The sequence below is a fragment of the Labeo rohita genome, chromosome 18 (genome assembly GCF_022985175.1).
Source record: "Labeo rohita strain BAU-BD-2019 chromosome 18, IGBB_LRoh.1.0, whole genome shotgun sequence".
NCBI classification, from domain to species: Eukaryota; Metazoa; Chordata; class Actinopteri; order Cypriniformes; family Cyprinidae; genus Labeo; species Labeo rohita.
Window position 1 is genome coordinate 21,547,025 of NC_066886.1, and position 15,328 is coordinate 21,562,352.

The 15,328-nt window shown below is 37.8% G+C and overlaps 1 protein-coding gene across 1 annotated transcript; it reads right to left on the minus strand.

The window, feature by feature from the left end:
- Nucleotides 1-11,088: 11,088 nt before the first annotated feature.
- LOC127180811 (extracellular calcium-sensing receptor-like) lies at nucleotides 11,089-14,553 on the minus strand. Its single transcript, XM_051135117.1, has 6 exons — nucleotides 14,342-14,553; nucleotides 13,923-14,211; nucleotides 13,087-13,842; nucleotides 12,774-13,001; nucleotides 12,154-12,277; nucleotides 11,089-11,993 (listed from the first exon to the last, which is right to left on the minus strand). Exons 1-6 carry the CDS (start codon nucleotides 14,551-14,553, stop codon nucleotides 11,089-11,091), a joined length of 2,514 nt encoding a protein of 837 aa, XP_050991074.1.
- Nucleotides 14,554-15,328: the final 775 nt, after the last annotated feature.

Genomic DNA, 15,328 nt, shown 5'->3' on the forward strand with positions numbered 1-15,328 from the left:
TTTTGAGACCTAAATGTGAATGACCACTGACTACTGCAGACTGACCAAAAAGGTTTTTCCTTGTGCTTAAAGCCACAAGGCAAGGACACACCTTCACATGTGTTCAGACAAAATGGACAATTCATTAAACCTTCTTCATATCAATTTACAAATCTTTATATACTTAATGAATGTTGTGTGTGATACAGCAATGTATGCAACCTTACCTATTAAGGTATGTACTGTATGTATGAATGCATGGGTCAGTGTTCAGCATTACCAGTTGATGTTTGGTTTTCATATTTCCAGCATAATGTGAAGGTTAATCTGGAATTTGTTTGGAAAGTAAATAATGCATTAGAAAAAAGCTTAAAGACATTCTTCTAAATGTGGACTTTATGCTATGCAAATAGACCTCATACCTTTATTACATCTTTATTTCCAATTTTTCTTTTTGTTATAATTATTATTATCATAGTAAAAGTAAAATACAAAAAGTATATATCAGTAGTTTGATATTCCTAATTGTGACCACACTCTCTCTGTACAACTGTGATCGGGACCCTAGGCTTGTGAGCCATATATGACTCTTTTATTCATTTCCTATGACTTGATGGCAGATTTTTTTTTTTTAATCAATAATCAAAGCTAGTGTGTCAATTTAATTAAAAATACACATAAATTACACTAATGTAAGAAATTAGATCAAATTTAATTGATTCAATTGGGAATCGAATCCAAAGGATTTGGAATCAATTTAATTAAAGGGGAAGGGAAAGGAAGGGAAAGGGTGTGACGTGTGGCCAAGTATGGTGACCCATACTCAGAATTTGTGCTCTGCATTTAACCCATCCAAGTGTACACACACAGTAGTGAGTAGTGAGTAGTGAGCAAACACGCACACGCACACACACACACCGTGAACACAGACCCGGAGCAGTGGGCAGCCATATTGCCATCACTGTGGCACCTAGGGAACAGTTGGGGGTTTGGTGCCTTGCTCAAGGGAATCACCTCAGTCGTGGTATTGAGGGTGGAGAGAGCGATGGTTATTCACTCCCACCACCTTCAATCCCTGCCGAACCTGGGACTTGGACCCGCAACCATTTGGTTACAAACCCAACTCCCTAACCATTAGGCCACGGTTGCTTAAATGATTCAGAATTAATAGTTCACACTTTATTAACTGTTCATCCAGTGAAAAGTTTAACTTAGTATATCTTACCAATTCTGGGTGTTTATATTATTCCCGTGACCATCAGATTATAATATAAACAAAGTACTAGGTTGTGAGCTAGGTAGCAAAATCTAAGGCACAGGCATTAACTTTGTGAACATAAAAACAAGACAATGTTCTTTTAAATGAAACAAGAATTTATTGAACTACTCTAAGATACATGAACTAAACTGTTAACACACACACATACACAGTCTTACACATGCATGCATACTGTCACAGTCGTCAGCTGGTGTGCCCAGGATGGCCACCAGAGGACACTGTTTGTGGAAGCACGTGGCTTGTGTTGTGTTTGTTTGGTGCCATGTGTTTCTCCTGCTTATTGTTTGACCCCACCCATTTGTTACCTCATTATTGTTTCAGTGATTCCACCTGGGTCTCCCTCCAGCTGTTTCTCGTTTCCCATTTTCACATTCACACCTGTTTTCATTCTCTGCTAATTTCTTCCTCTCTATTTAAACTCTCGGCCCCGTCTGTCCTGTGTGAGTCCGCTTTGATTTCTTGCTAGGTCTTGTCTTGTCCTGCTTAGTCTCTGCTAATTTTTCCCTGCTCCTTTGGCTTTTATTATTTTGCTCTTTGCCCACAGTACCCGCTGGCGTCCCGTTTTGCCTGCTTGATGGTTTGCTGCTCTGCATTCGGTGTCGTTTTATCCTCAACTGTGATTGTTCAACGCCGGGTCGAGTTTCACTCCCCGTGGATTCTGTGCTATCCTCAACTGTGATTATTCAACGCTGGGTCGAGTTTCGCTCCCCGTGGATTCTCTGTTATCCTCAACTGTGATTATTCAACGCCGGGTCGAGTTTCGCTCCCCGTGGATTCTTTGTTATCCTCTACGGTGATTATTCAACGCCGGGTCGAGTTTCGCTCCCCGTGGATTCTCTGTTATCGTCAACTGTAATTATTCAACGCCGGGTCGAGTTTCGCTCCTCGTGGATTCTCTGTTATCCTCAGCTGTGATTGTTCAACGTCGGGTCGAGTTTCGCTCCCCGTGGATTCTCTGTTATCCTCAGCTGTGATTGTTCAACGCCGGGTCGAGTTTCGCTCCCCGTGCATCTTCATCCTCTGCGTGTTTCCTCGTGCCGGGTCGAGATCGCTCCCCGAAGATTCTCTGTTTTCTTGCTGTGAGTTTTGCTGGACGGGTTGAGTTTCTCTCCCCGTGTTTTTTGTTTTGCCTTTGTTTCCCTTTCTGCTTTCCCCAGATTGTCTCCAGGAAGGTTAACCCTCTGGGGTCTGAGGGTGTTTTGGCACCCTGGAGTGGTTTTGACATCTTAAAAACATATTAATAGCTAGGGTCTGATTACATTGTAATCAGCACAAACTGGGCTACAATAACATGCAAGCAACATTAATGTACAAATGTTTGTATTTTTGAGAAAACAACATTTATGCGTGGTTAGTGAAAAACTAAAATCATTAAGTCACTGAAATAAGGCCATGAAACACATATAGAACATTTGTTCACAAGACTTTTGAGAACTGGATGTGGTTGTCTAGAGTTTTTTCTACAAAATGATGAGAAAATCATCTCATTCACTCGTTTACAGAAAACAATATATTGATTTAAATGTTCTAAGACATGTTTTGTGATTGAAAGGGAATATGCGAGTGAGTGACAACGTCAATGAATATTTAGTGATTCACACCTGAGAGACAAAAGGCCCTCCTCCAATGGCCCATCAATAAGACTGTGACTGTCAGGTAGAAACAATGAGAGATTCAAAGAATGGAGTTTTAGACTATTTGTATTTTATTTACAACACAGTATCATCAAAACATACATAATGAAGGCCAAAAGCACATTATTGACTACACTGATCTAACCATAGAGACATGAACAGACTTTATGTCATTCCTGAAAACTGTTTTCTGAATTCTGTTCAACAGGTGAAACAAGTAAATTATACCTGATATTTAAGTTATTGCTGCTTCTTTCCATGGATTTAAGAAACAAAACTCATCATCAGTAGTCCAGGAAATTGTTTTACAATAAAATATCAGTGTAGTTGAACATCTGATATTGGTACAGCATTCTTTATGTGGCATTCATGTAGCATTCATCTGTGGTGCAGGTATCAGATCACTAAAAAAAAACATCTGTAAGCATGTTAATATCAGGAGCTTCTGTAATATATTCATATTAGGGGTGTTACGAGACACTTATCCCACGAGACGAGACGAGACACGAGACTGGGTTCACGAGAACGAGACAAGATTTTTAAACTTGTCTTAAGAAATCCTCAATGATGAAATATATAGGGAAAACAGTCTTTTTATTCAACTGAAAAAGACAAAATGCAAAAAATGTAGGTGCATTTTGAACTTTATAAAAAAATAAACTTCCATTTTAATGAATATGCAGTAAAAAAAACAAAAAAAAAAACAACAACATTTAAACAAGAGCTTCACGATTCTGGATAAATTGAGAATCCCAGTTGTTTTTAATAAATAGGAGACCATGATTCTCTCACGATTCTGGAGAAAAAAGATTAGAAAACTAAACAAAATAACATAATTTACTAGTGGTTCCGACAAAATGTTCATTGCTTAAGTCTTTTAAAAACATATATTCATTTAAACAAAATCAAAACAAAGTCAGTGTCTCACTTCATTAAGCCTGCATCCCAATGTGCATACTATCCATCCTAAATTCTATGTGATAGTAGTAATTTTCAATACTATTTAGGGCAGATATGGTGGATAGTATGCACATTGGAATGCAGGGTAAGATTTGTTTGACTGTTAAAATCTCCTGAATGAATGATTCAATTACATACTTTTTTTTTTTTAAACGGGCAGTTGTCGCCACCTTCTGGCGGAAGAGGATAAGCGTTACAATACATACAAGCTTTTCGTTTTGATCACTACTGTAGACAATAAGTGTTTATACCCAAACTATAAACTTTTATCCCAATACTTCTGTTAAATGTTAAATGTTAAATGTCTGTAACACAGAAATAATGATTATCATGTGGTTGAAAAGACTGTTTGTTTTGCTCTTTCTGCGTTCACATTTACCACGACCCTCTGATTCATTAACATGGGCAGCGACAAAACGTGCTTCTCACGCTCCACTGACACTCGCAAAGTGAAACAGTCCTAATAGACATAGCTAAATTATTGTCATTCAGGAATAAGATCGCGTGAGTGTTGAATCAAAATCTCGATATTTTAAGGATTAATCGTGCAGCTATAATGTAAACACTGCAAAATGTTTTATGAGGATATCGTCACGAGATCTCACGTCATATCCCTAATACATATAGTATGATTTTGTAGTCATAGACTCACACATGCTTTATACTATCTTAAAAAATGGCATTTTATATATTTTTTATTTTTAATTTATTTAATTTTAATTTATATGAAATTATTATTGTTTAGCACGTTAGACATCTATACATGAACAGAGTATTAATGATAAACTAATATTATCCTATTGTTATACGATGAATAAATAAGATTTTATAGTAAACATAAACACAAGCATGCTTTGTATGTATTATACAATACAAAACTATTTTATGTCTGGGAAACTAATTTATTAGTTTCCCAGAGAAATATATTAGTTTCCTGAGGGTAATATAAATCTTACTCCTCACAGCGCGTCTTCTTCCAGTAACAAGATGCAAGTAGCCGAGATAAACAATGAAGTCAAGTCTCGCTGCTTTGTTTACGTTGATGTGGGTGGTGCGCCACTTGCTCCTCCACATGGCTGATTATAATATCAAAAGTGTTAGTAGCTCGTGGGCGTGATCAAATTAAAAATAATTAGGTCTGATGAGAAAGACTGGATATGGGGTTGGTTTCATACAGATTACTTTAACACATGATATTGGTTTTTGATATTTGCTTCCACAATAAGACTTACTTCATTTAAAATTAGACACGTCAGGCTTTCTATAGATATATCTCTGATGTCTCTGTGTCCAGTATTCGCTGAGTTTTGGTTCATTTTAGTGACACATTTCATAATGATGATCACAGAGAACAACGCAACAGACTGCATACCCTGTTTGTTTTCTTTATTTCACAAAACCACAGATTGTTGTTGTTATTATGAGTGTACACAAATAAAAGTAGACTCCTTACAGATTCGACTGATGTATTGCTCTTATCTGTATGATCAAAAATGACAGAGTAATTGAAGTTCTTTTTGGCATTATCAGAAAAACTGCCACAAACCGGGGTTTTCCTCTGTGAGCTCGTCTTTAGCAGAGGGAATCACGCCACTTCTGATTAGTTGTCTGGTTCTTTGGATGACATCTTTGGGAAGCCTTCGGTGGTGATTGGACAGTGTTCCAATCGGTTGGGTTGCAAGGCGGGCCTCCACCCTATACATTTGCCCATGTGTGCATACCTTAGCATAATGTTTGTCTGTCACGTGAAGGCAACTTTTCTTCAAGAGTTTGTTAATCACTTCAATAAGTGTTGTAATGCAAGCATCGTACATAATATCAACTTTTCATTCACGTCAACATCTTGGAAATAAAACAAGCTTTCATTAAACACTTAAACACCAGGTATCTTGCATACACATTAATAATCTTGTCCCTTTAAAGTGTTATAAAAACATTGGCTAGATTCATAGGTTACAATAAACACACGCATATAGGAGGTATAAAAACATACTACTAATGCATATTGTTGCTGTAATAGCAGTACTCAAATAATTGTCCTTCCAAGCTCGTAATGTAAATGTAATTTGTGATGCTCATTCGTGTGCATTCTTCAATAGGGCAGAGGGAGAGTGTGTGTGAGGATTGTGAGAGGAGGGGGACACGGGAAATCCGAAGGGTCACGGGAGTCACATTGGATGGGTCCTGTGAGCCCTGCGGGCTGGACGTGTCAATGTTAATCTGTCTTTCCTGTTTATTCGATTATAAATTTATGCATAGATGGTCACCAGTTGCCTGACCATCTGTTCCGTGGCTAGTCTCAGAGAAGGGCAATGTGTTTCTTACATGGGTCTGACCGAGGCTGGTCAAAAAGGTGAGGGTAAGGCATTTGTGGTTTCAAGTGGTCCCAGCAGACAACAAGAGTTCTCTGTCCTCCTGAACTGATTAGTCTATCGCTGGTCCCTGAGGTAAGAAATGAGCGTAGGACAGGAACTGGTTAAGACGCGCTGACATCCTGTAAGTTTCCAATCGGTTTTTATGGTTGCCTAAATGGCTCACAGAAGACTCTTTGAGTTGTTCTCTTCTCTGAGGCCCCACACTAATTAAAAAAATACATAATTCATTATTGCCAATTTGTTATGTATAATACACAAACCAATTGGCACAATAAGCTCAACTTTCAATGGACAATGTAAAGTGGAGTGCTTAATGGTGACACACCCAACATTTGAATGTCAACTGATTCAGAATTAATTAGTGTCTCAGTCACTCTAAGCCTTCATGTTTGTGTTCCAGCTGGATCTTTCAAGGTAGTTCAAGCTTTTTGCACACAGAGAGTCTTCTGCATTTCTAGAACCCCTTGGTACAAGTGACTGACGACTACCTCCAGACCTCCTGAACCCATGTGCCCTTCTAGCTCTTGGAGATGGAATTGGACCCCTAGTCAATATAGGGATTTAGAATAGATGGTTACAATCCTGTACATTTCTAGGTAGACTTCAGATGGTGAGCATATGTCCCAGTAATTGAGTTTTTGTGAGTAAGAGATCCAGGCTCCAACTTGTTAAACCTCATATTTAAAAGTTGGCTGGAGCAGGTTTCTTCATCTATTGTGGTGATAAAGAAGAAAGATATGTCCATCCGCTTGTGTGTTGATTATCGCTAGCTAAATGCAAGACCAAGGAACGATGTATTACCCCTTCTGTGTATAGAGGAATCTTGGAGGATGGCTTGTGGCTACAATCTGTATACATTCTGTACACCATTTAGCCTCTTTTCAGTTTCAGCGGATGCCTTTTGGTCTTTGCAGTGTACCAGGGACATTTCATAGACTGATGGCGCACATCCTAGGGGGCCAGTGATTCCACTGTCTTCTCCTATATTTAGATGATGTGGTAATCTTCTCTTCATTTTTCACAAAACATCTAGAGAAGCTAGAGCTAGTTTTGCAGAAATTTGCGACAGAATGGCCTGAAACTTAAGCTTGGTAAATGTCAACTTTTTCCAGCCAAAGATGAAATATCTTGGACACGTAATTTCAGCAGCTGGGGTTGCTACGTACCCAGAGAAGATCAGTGCTATTAAAGAGTGGAAGACTCAATTGACATTAACAGAATTGCTGTCTTTTCTAGGCAATGAGTCTTACTACAGTTTGTGGAAGATGTTTTATAATGATGCTACCCCCTCCACAAGTTGGTGGCAAAGCTGCAGCCCTCCAGGAAGGGATCCTGAGCAGGACCACATGGTTCCCTTGGGGACCATTGGGATTGGAGTCACAATCAGGCATTTGTTACCATAAAGGAGAAACTGATATGTGCACCGGTTTTAGGGTGTGCAGACCAGACCATTTGTTCTTGAGATGGATGCTAGTAATTTTGGTTTGGGGGCAGTTTTGTCACAAGAAAAGAAAGGAGGGCAACGACGGCCTATTGTATATGCAAGTCGAGTGCTGAGGCCCACTGAAAGGTACATGACTAATTATTCATCAATGAAATTAGAACTGTTTGTGCATAAATAGTCTGCATAAAAGGTCCATCAATGTAAAGTTTAGAGATTACCTCCTCAGTTCTAGATGTACAGTTTTTACCTACAACAACCCCTTCTGCTACCTTTGTGCAGCCAAATTGGGGGCTGTAGAACAACAATGGTTAGCACAGTTGCCGTTATTTGACTTCACAGTCATGTATGTACCAGGCTCATCTAATAAGAATGCAGATGCACTTTTCTGCTTGCCTCAACCGCCACCAAGCTCCATGAGAGAAATTGCTTTCGTCATCACTGTTTCTGAGGAGACAGGACTCGTTAATAGCTCAGGCCCATATTTGTCAGCTTCTATATCAGCCATGGAAGCAATTCTAGCATGAGGTAAAGCAGACTCACAAGTATTGCAGGTAGAAGTTTCAGTGATACAGGCTTTTTTGACATACTGGAAACAGGGCACAGTTCCTACAGCAATAGAGTGCGGGAAACAATTTCCAGCAGTCATGGCGTTGGTTCAATATTTATGGTGTCCTCAAGTGGATCCATTTAGACCAAGGTCAAAATTTTGAGAGTGACTTATTGAAGTGTATCTGTCAGTTATATGGAGTTGAGAAGTCATGCACTAGTCTGTACCACCCAAAGGGTAACGGGCAGTGTGAACGGTTCAATAGGACATTTGCTGCTTTTGCCCCATTGGCAAAACACTTTTTCAATAATCACAACGTTCAAAATCATCAGTTTCCCCAAAAAGAAAGATAAAAGAAACAAGTGAAGCTTTTGAAGTAAGTGTAAATTTATGTTTGTTAATTTTGCATGTGTGTGTGAGTGTGTGTGGTACTAGGTGTGAATGTTACTTGAAGGCTTGTGGAAGTTGAAGAGAGGTGCTTTGTTTTAGTGAGTAACTGGAGTGAGCCATCAGCTTTTGAAATCAACACGCTTTGCAATCAATATTGGAGAGAGGATGGCCGAAAGTGTGCTGAATAATCCCTCTTTGTCCAATTAATCAGGAGTACACCTTGAGGTCGAAAGCCAGCATGTTCATATAATGGCAGTGTATAACGATCAACATCAGGCTTTTAAAAAACACAACAGTATCACAGAATAATCCCATGCAGACTGAAATGTAACACATTATTTTAGATTATTGTCGGATTTTTATTAATCTTGATTTTTCACAACTAATGTGCTATTCCTGGACATGTCAGAGTGAACTGCGGTGCAAATTGTAACAAGGACTCGTAGGAAGCGTGTAAAATCCAAGTGCGAGCTTTATTATACAGATCGTAGTCAGATAGGCAGGGTCAATCTCCAAACAAACAAAGTTACGAAGGCAAAACAATAGCTTAATCCATATAAACAGGCAGAGTCCAAAAACCAGAGAGAGCAGTCCAAAGTGACAAATAAACAAGGATATGAAACAAGACAAAACTATGGCAATGAACGAGGCAAACTATGGTAGAAAACAAAGACAATGGAACAAAGCAAAACCGTGGCAAATAACAAAAAACAAGGCAATGAAAACAGGGAAACGCTTGGTAGAGTCAGCTAGAGCAAAACAATACTTCGCACTTCCTGTTTGGTGTAGGCCTCCCTTTATGGCCACCAAACAGGAAGTAACCAACGAGGCAGCAGAGGGAGCAGCAACAGTAAGTTCATGGGTAAGGGCTCCCTCTGCTGGCGTGGCGTTACACAAATACAGTCTTATGAAAGCACAGTCATGCACAGAGACCAGCAGCCAATTCAGGATATTATTTTTGTTAAAGATTTATTTATGGGCATTTTATGCTTTTATTTGGACAGGACCATTTAGAGCAAACAGGAAAGCATTGGGCAGAGAGAGAGAGAGAGAGAGAGAGAGAGAGAGAGAGAGAGATCGGCAAAGGACCATGAGACAGGATTCAAACTCGGGTCGCAGCACTAACCACGAGGCTATTGGTGCCAAGTCAGGATATTTTTTAAATAATATGTTGCATTTGAGATGGTTTGGCACCAAACCTATCCCACAGAACACTTGGAATATACGGCATGTGTTGCATGGGACCACTCTGTGATACTTTTGTGTTTTTTAAACGTATGATGTTGATTAGTGATGGTAAGTTCAGATAATTTAATGACTCAAATCTTTGAATCGTATTCATCAAAATGAATTTTACACACCTACTATGCAACATTTCAAATAAGAATATATATATATATATATATATATATAATGGTTTTTATACTGTACAAACCGTATATTCTATCGCCCTACACCTACCCTACACCATAACCTAGCCCTCACAGAAGACTGTGCACACTTTTACTTAAAAAAAAAAAAAAATGATTTTCATGATTTATAAGCCTGTTTCCTCACAAGGTCATTGACTGGTAATTGACTGGTATTACTATCCTTGTGGAGACATTTGGTCCCCATAACGTGATAAATACCAGGTACAAACACATACACACACACACATACATATATTTATTTATTTATTTTAACATATTTGATTAATTCACCTCACGTCTTTGGCTTTGAGTTGTTTGTTCTTTTGTCACATACCCACTTCCCACATAAAAGGTAGCTGTCATAAAACCAGATAAAAAGCCTGCATGACTAGAAACTACTGATCAACTGAATGAGCAAGTAGCAACCATGTTATTATTATTATTATTATTATTATTTTTTCATATATCTTAAAACAATGTCATTAAATCTTGGCCACAATACATTAAATACAGTTAGTTGTAGTCTATATTTTATTTATCGATATTTGATCTATTATTTAAGTTGCATTTTCTGTATACTTTTATTTTGGGGCTGGTAGTAAAGTAAAAAAAAAATGGTATGTGAGAGATTGGTAAATAATATCAATGTGTTCCTATTGGTCAGTGTTTAAGAAACTCAGCCTAGCCTGACAGGTAGCCTGCCCTTGACCAGGTTAGATTCCCAGCATAAGTTGCCACAGTGACTGAGCTTGAACGATGATAAATTTGCTTTATGGTACCAAATCAACTGACAATAAGTCAGACTAAGTGAAATAAGCCTGGATTATTTAGTAAACTTGTTTCATGAAACAGGCCCCAGTCACTTATATTTAGAAAAAAAAATGAGCAAGAGCTTACTAAAAATGTGTGCAAAATGTGTGATATTCTTTAGTCTTTACTAAAGTGCATTCTAGTCTTATGCTAAAATACAGTTAACAGACTACATATTATATTTCATGCATCAGAAATACCTTTCTCTGAATAAAAATACATGATTAATGTAAATGTTATTTTATGTCTCAAAATTATTTAGATGGATTTTTTGCCCATCACATGTTGCTTTGTATTTTGTTCAGGCTTAAACAGGATAATATAACATTTAGGTCCAAATATGCAGAATAATAATCCAAAGCTTGAGGCTAAAATGGCAAATATCTCCACAGCTACAGTAAATTTTCCAGGAGAACTGACATAAGCTGGTATAAATGTGATCCATACAGCACAGAATATGAGCATACTGAATGTGATGAATTTTGCTTCATTAAAGTTATCAGGCAGTGTGCGAGCCAGAAAAGCCAGAAGGAAGCACAAGACAGCCAAAAGGCCTATATAACCCAACACAGCAGAGAAACCTATAACAGAACCCAGACTGCACTCAAGAATAATCTTTTCGTGATAATATTTCATGTTTTTGTAAGAAAACGGAGGAGATATTGTTAGCCAAAGCACACAAATAAGAACTTGTATAAGTGTAAAACCAAGAACACTGAGTCGTTGTTGTACAGGCCCAAACCATTTCATGACATTACTTCCTGGAAGTGTAGCCTTGAAGGCCATTAACACCACTATCGTTTTCCCCAGAACACAAGAGATACAGAGGACAAAAGTGATCCCAAATGCTGTGTGACGCAACATACATGACCACTCAGTGGGCCGACCAATGAAAGTAAGTGAACAAAGAAAACAAAGAGTCAGTGAGAAGAGCAGCAGAAAGCTCAGCTCTGAATTGTTGGCTTTTACTATTGGGGTGTCCTTTTTGCTGTAAAACAGTATGGCTACCAGTGCAGTTATTCCTACTCCCAGTAGTGAGAAAAAGACTAGCACTATACCCATATCTTCTGTGAATGACAGAAACTCTATAGCTTTTAACACACATTTATCTTTCTCAGCATTAGACCAGTATTCCCCTGGACACTGCTTGCAGTTATTTGAATCTGGAAAGGAAGTGGTGTTCACTGTAGTTAGAGACAAAGGGGAAATTACTTCATTCGTAAAGTCTCTTGATAAGAACCTGCATCCTTAACAACAGAAGGAAAACACAAACAAAACAACTAACCAGTTTTCTTTGGAGCTTTGAGATGGGCTGAAGATTACCTGTCTCGTTACTGATCTCTCCTTCTGCACATGGAATACAGTCATAACAGCAGACAGGTCTTCCTTTCTGTGCAGCCTTCCTTGTGCCTGGAGGACAGTTCTCACTGCACACAGACCTTGGCTTCTACAATGTACAATAAATTATACAAGTAGTGTTACACAGTATATATGAATTGAAGATAAATGTATCATTATTACCAATAATAAAATATTGGATCTTTACAGTATAAAATTAGGCAGATATTGGATGGCACCTATTTTATTAAGAAACCATTGAAGAAAAAAAAAAAAAAAAAAAAAAAAAAATATATATATATATATATATATATATATATATATATAAAGCCACAACAGATTGATTGATTGATTCATCAAATTCATTGATTTGTTTACTTTTTTTTCAAACCAGCTAGAAGTTGTGAAAATGTAAAATGCAAATGTTATTAATATGTTGTGTATGTGTGTGTGTGTGTGTGTGTGTGTGTGTGTGTGTTTTCTTTAAAACATTAGAGCTCTGACAAGTATTCAAAAGTGCACATCATATAAAATCTATAGGTTAATACAAGCATTTCCTTTCTGCTTGGCATAACCCAATTTAAACTTGGAACCAAATTATTTACCTCCAACTGCCCTCCAGCCCAAATTATATTTTTAGTGTTGAGCACAAAGCGTTGGTCAGGGGGCAGTGAGGCATCATAGTATCCCACTGGCTTAAACTGGATTGATCCGTCTGAATCCTGCTGCCAGTTCACAACTTCATATTGTGCTACAACTGCTCCAGTGCTGTCAAACCACACACGATCTCCTGTCTTTATTGTAGAATTTACATTTTTCAGAGCCTCAACCACCTAGTGAAATACAAGACAGTTCAGAGGCATTTTGATGTTACCAAAAACTTTATCCTCTTGCTCTTCTTTTATAGCACTTTTTTACCTGCTGTGGTAGTATTTTCAGACTTTTTTCACAACCTCCTTTTTTTGTGCACTGGAGGAGACTGTGTAGTGAATATGCTACAGCATAAACTGCTTTGTAGACATTGCCTGAATATCTTTGTTCAGTCACATCTTCATTGTAATTTTTCAGCACAAGCAAATCCTGATATCTGCTGCAGTTTAATCCATATTGAGATGAATTCCCCTCTCTTTGTGAACATGGAAAAGCTGTGTCCCAGAATGTTTTTGTGGCATAATCTGCAAACCCTTCAATATCAATTTTTCTAACTGCAAACCCCAGTGACCCTCCCAGTATATGAAAACTGTTTGGAGTCATTAAACTTTCTGCTGTTATCCAAGCCTCCACTCCAATCATTTGGAAGTTTGTAATGTTCTCATTACTTAGCTGATCAAACAGATTGCCCATCTCAACTTGAGAAAGAAATGCAACAATCACTTTTGCAGTGCCTTTTTTAATTGTCTCTACCACTTTTTGGAGTTTTTCAGGCTCTGTTCGATAGAATTTCACAGAGTACTCCACACAAATTCCCTCCTCCTGGGCTGTTTTCAGAAATATGGCCATTCCATTGTTTCCATAGTCATTGTCACTGTTCACAGCTCCCACCCAAGACCAGCCAAAGTATTTGACTATATATGCAAGTGCTCTGCTCTGGTGGTAATCACTAGCAATAGTCCTGAAGAATGATGGGTAATGTTTCCTATTACTGAGACAATCACATGTAGCTGAGGGACTTATCTGAATAAGAAAGCAAATAATGAAACAGTACATAATCAGTATAGTATCACTATGGTCAAACCTCTACTATGACAACTTACCACTGGAATTTTAAAAGGTCCTGTAGTTCTAGACAGAATCACTGTAGCAGAAGACTCTGTTTCTCCTATGATAGCATGTATGGGAGACTGTCCATTGCATGTATCTCCTGCTGCAAACTCCTGGCCATTCATCAATGCCATAGTTGCACTCATTGAAGACAATCTTGAACCACATGTATCATAGATTCTGTAGCCAATTGAAACATTTGGGAGCAGACTTTCATTTGTGTTAATCTCCTCAATGGCAAATATCATTGTTTGAGCCATCCGAAAATCTATTAGATTCACACTGTAAACACATTTAATAAGTTCTGCATAAGTAAACAAATATAAATACATAAATGTACAGTATATGTGCTACAAATGAATCTAGATAACAAATCTGTTTTTATTAAATGCATCTTTCCAATGCAACATACATGGAACAAAACAGGTGTTGAGGTTTTTGTCTAAACTCAAATGATGGTATTGTTTCTTTACTGTGAATTGCAAAAAGTGTTCCAATTATAAAGTCTCCATTTTTAGACAGCAGTGGGTATTTGGATTCTCCCATGATATGACAGGTTGTCTTTTCTGCCTTTAAATTAACGGAATATAGGAAGAATAGAAGTATGTAAAGAAAGATGAGCATCCTACTGACTGATCTTGCATGCATCTTCAGGCAAATGCCAGTGATTTGATACTGTTTGTACTTTTGTAGACATCATTAAAATGCATCATTTACAGTCAATAATCCCACCGGACACAGCAAAGAATAGGTGAAGAAAAAAAAAGAAGTAGAAAAAAAGTTCAGACTGCCAAAATATGACAAAATGGGTGGCAATTTTGAGTAAATTGAGTAAACGTTATTTTATCTTTAAGTAAATAGATGATAAATAAAACCGCAGGCCGGTCCCCACAATGTCAAAAATTTAAGGTTTTACTATCCTTGTGGGGACATTTGGTTCGCACAATGTAGCAAAAACAAGTACAAAACACACACACACACACACACACACACACACACACACACACACACACATCTTCCAGCCAAGCTGTCTTAGACCGAGAGTTGATTTCCAGCTCAACAAAATTCCTCTGTGGGCCAACTTTTCTATCACAGTTATGCAATATATGTCACAAGATAGAGAATTATCATTGCAGCAACTTTATATATAGACAGAAATCGTCAATGTCTGAGAAAACAATATAGATCAAACAAAACTAATAAGTTTTTTTTTTTTTTTTTAATTATTAAAATTGGTCAAAGTAGTAGTTCTAAGAGCACAGACGAATGGGCTAAACAGCACACAGTTGCCCTTAGCAAAATAATTTATGGCAAAAAATTGCAGCAGTAGCATCAAAACATGTAATTTATGCACCATGATCTCATGAGAATTCGTATGTATTTTACGTAAATTGAGGTT

What these genes read in the sequence shown, in the direction of transcription:
- LOC127180811 (XM_051135117.1), bottom strand. Translation starts at nt 14,553, where the DNA reads ATGCTCATCTTTCTTTACATACTTCTATTCTTCCTATATTCCGTTAAT. An exon ending in TGAAAATACTACCACAGCAG is followed by an intron (nt 13,002 to 13,086) that starts GTAAAAAAGTGC and finishes GTATTTCACTAG; the next exon opens with GTGGTTGAGGCTCTGAAAAA. An exon ending in AGAGATCAGTAACGAGACAG is followed by an intron (nt 11,994 to 12,153) that starts GTAATCTTCAGC and finishes CTTCCTTTCCAG; the next exon opens with ATTCAAATAACTGCAAGCAG.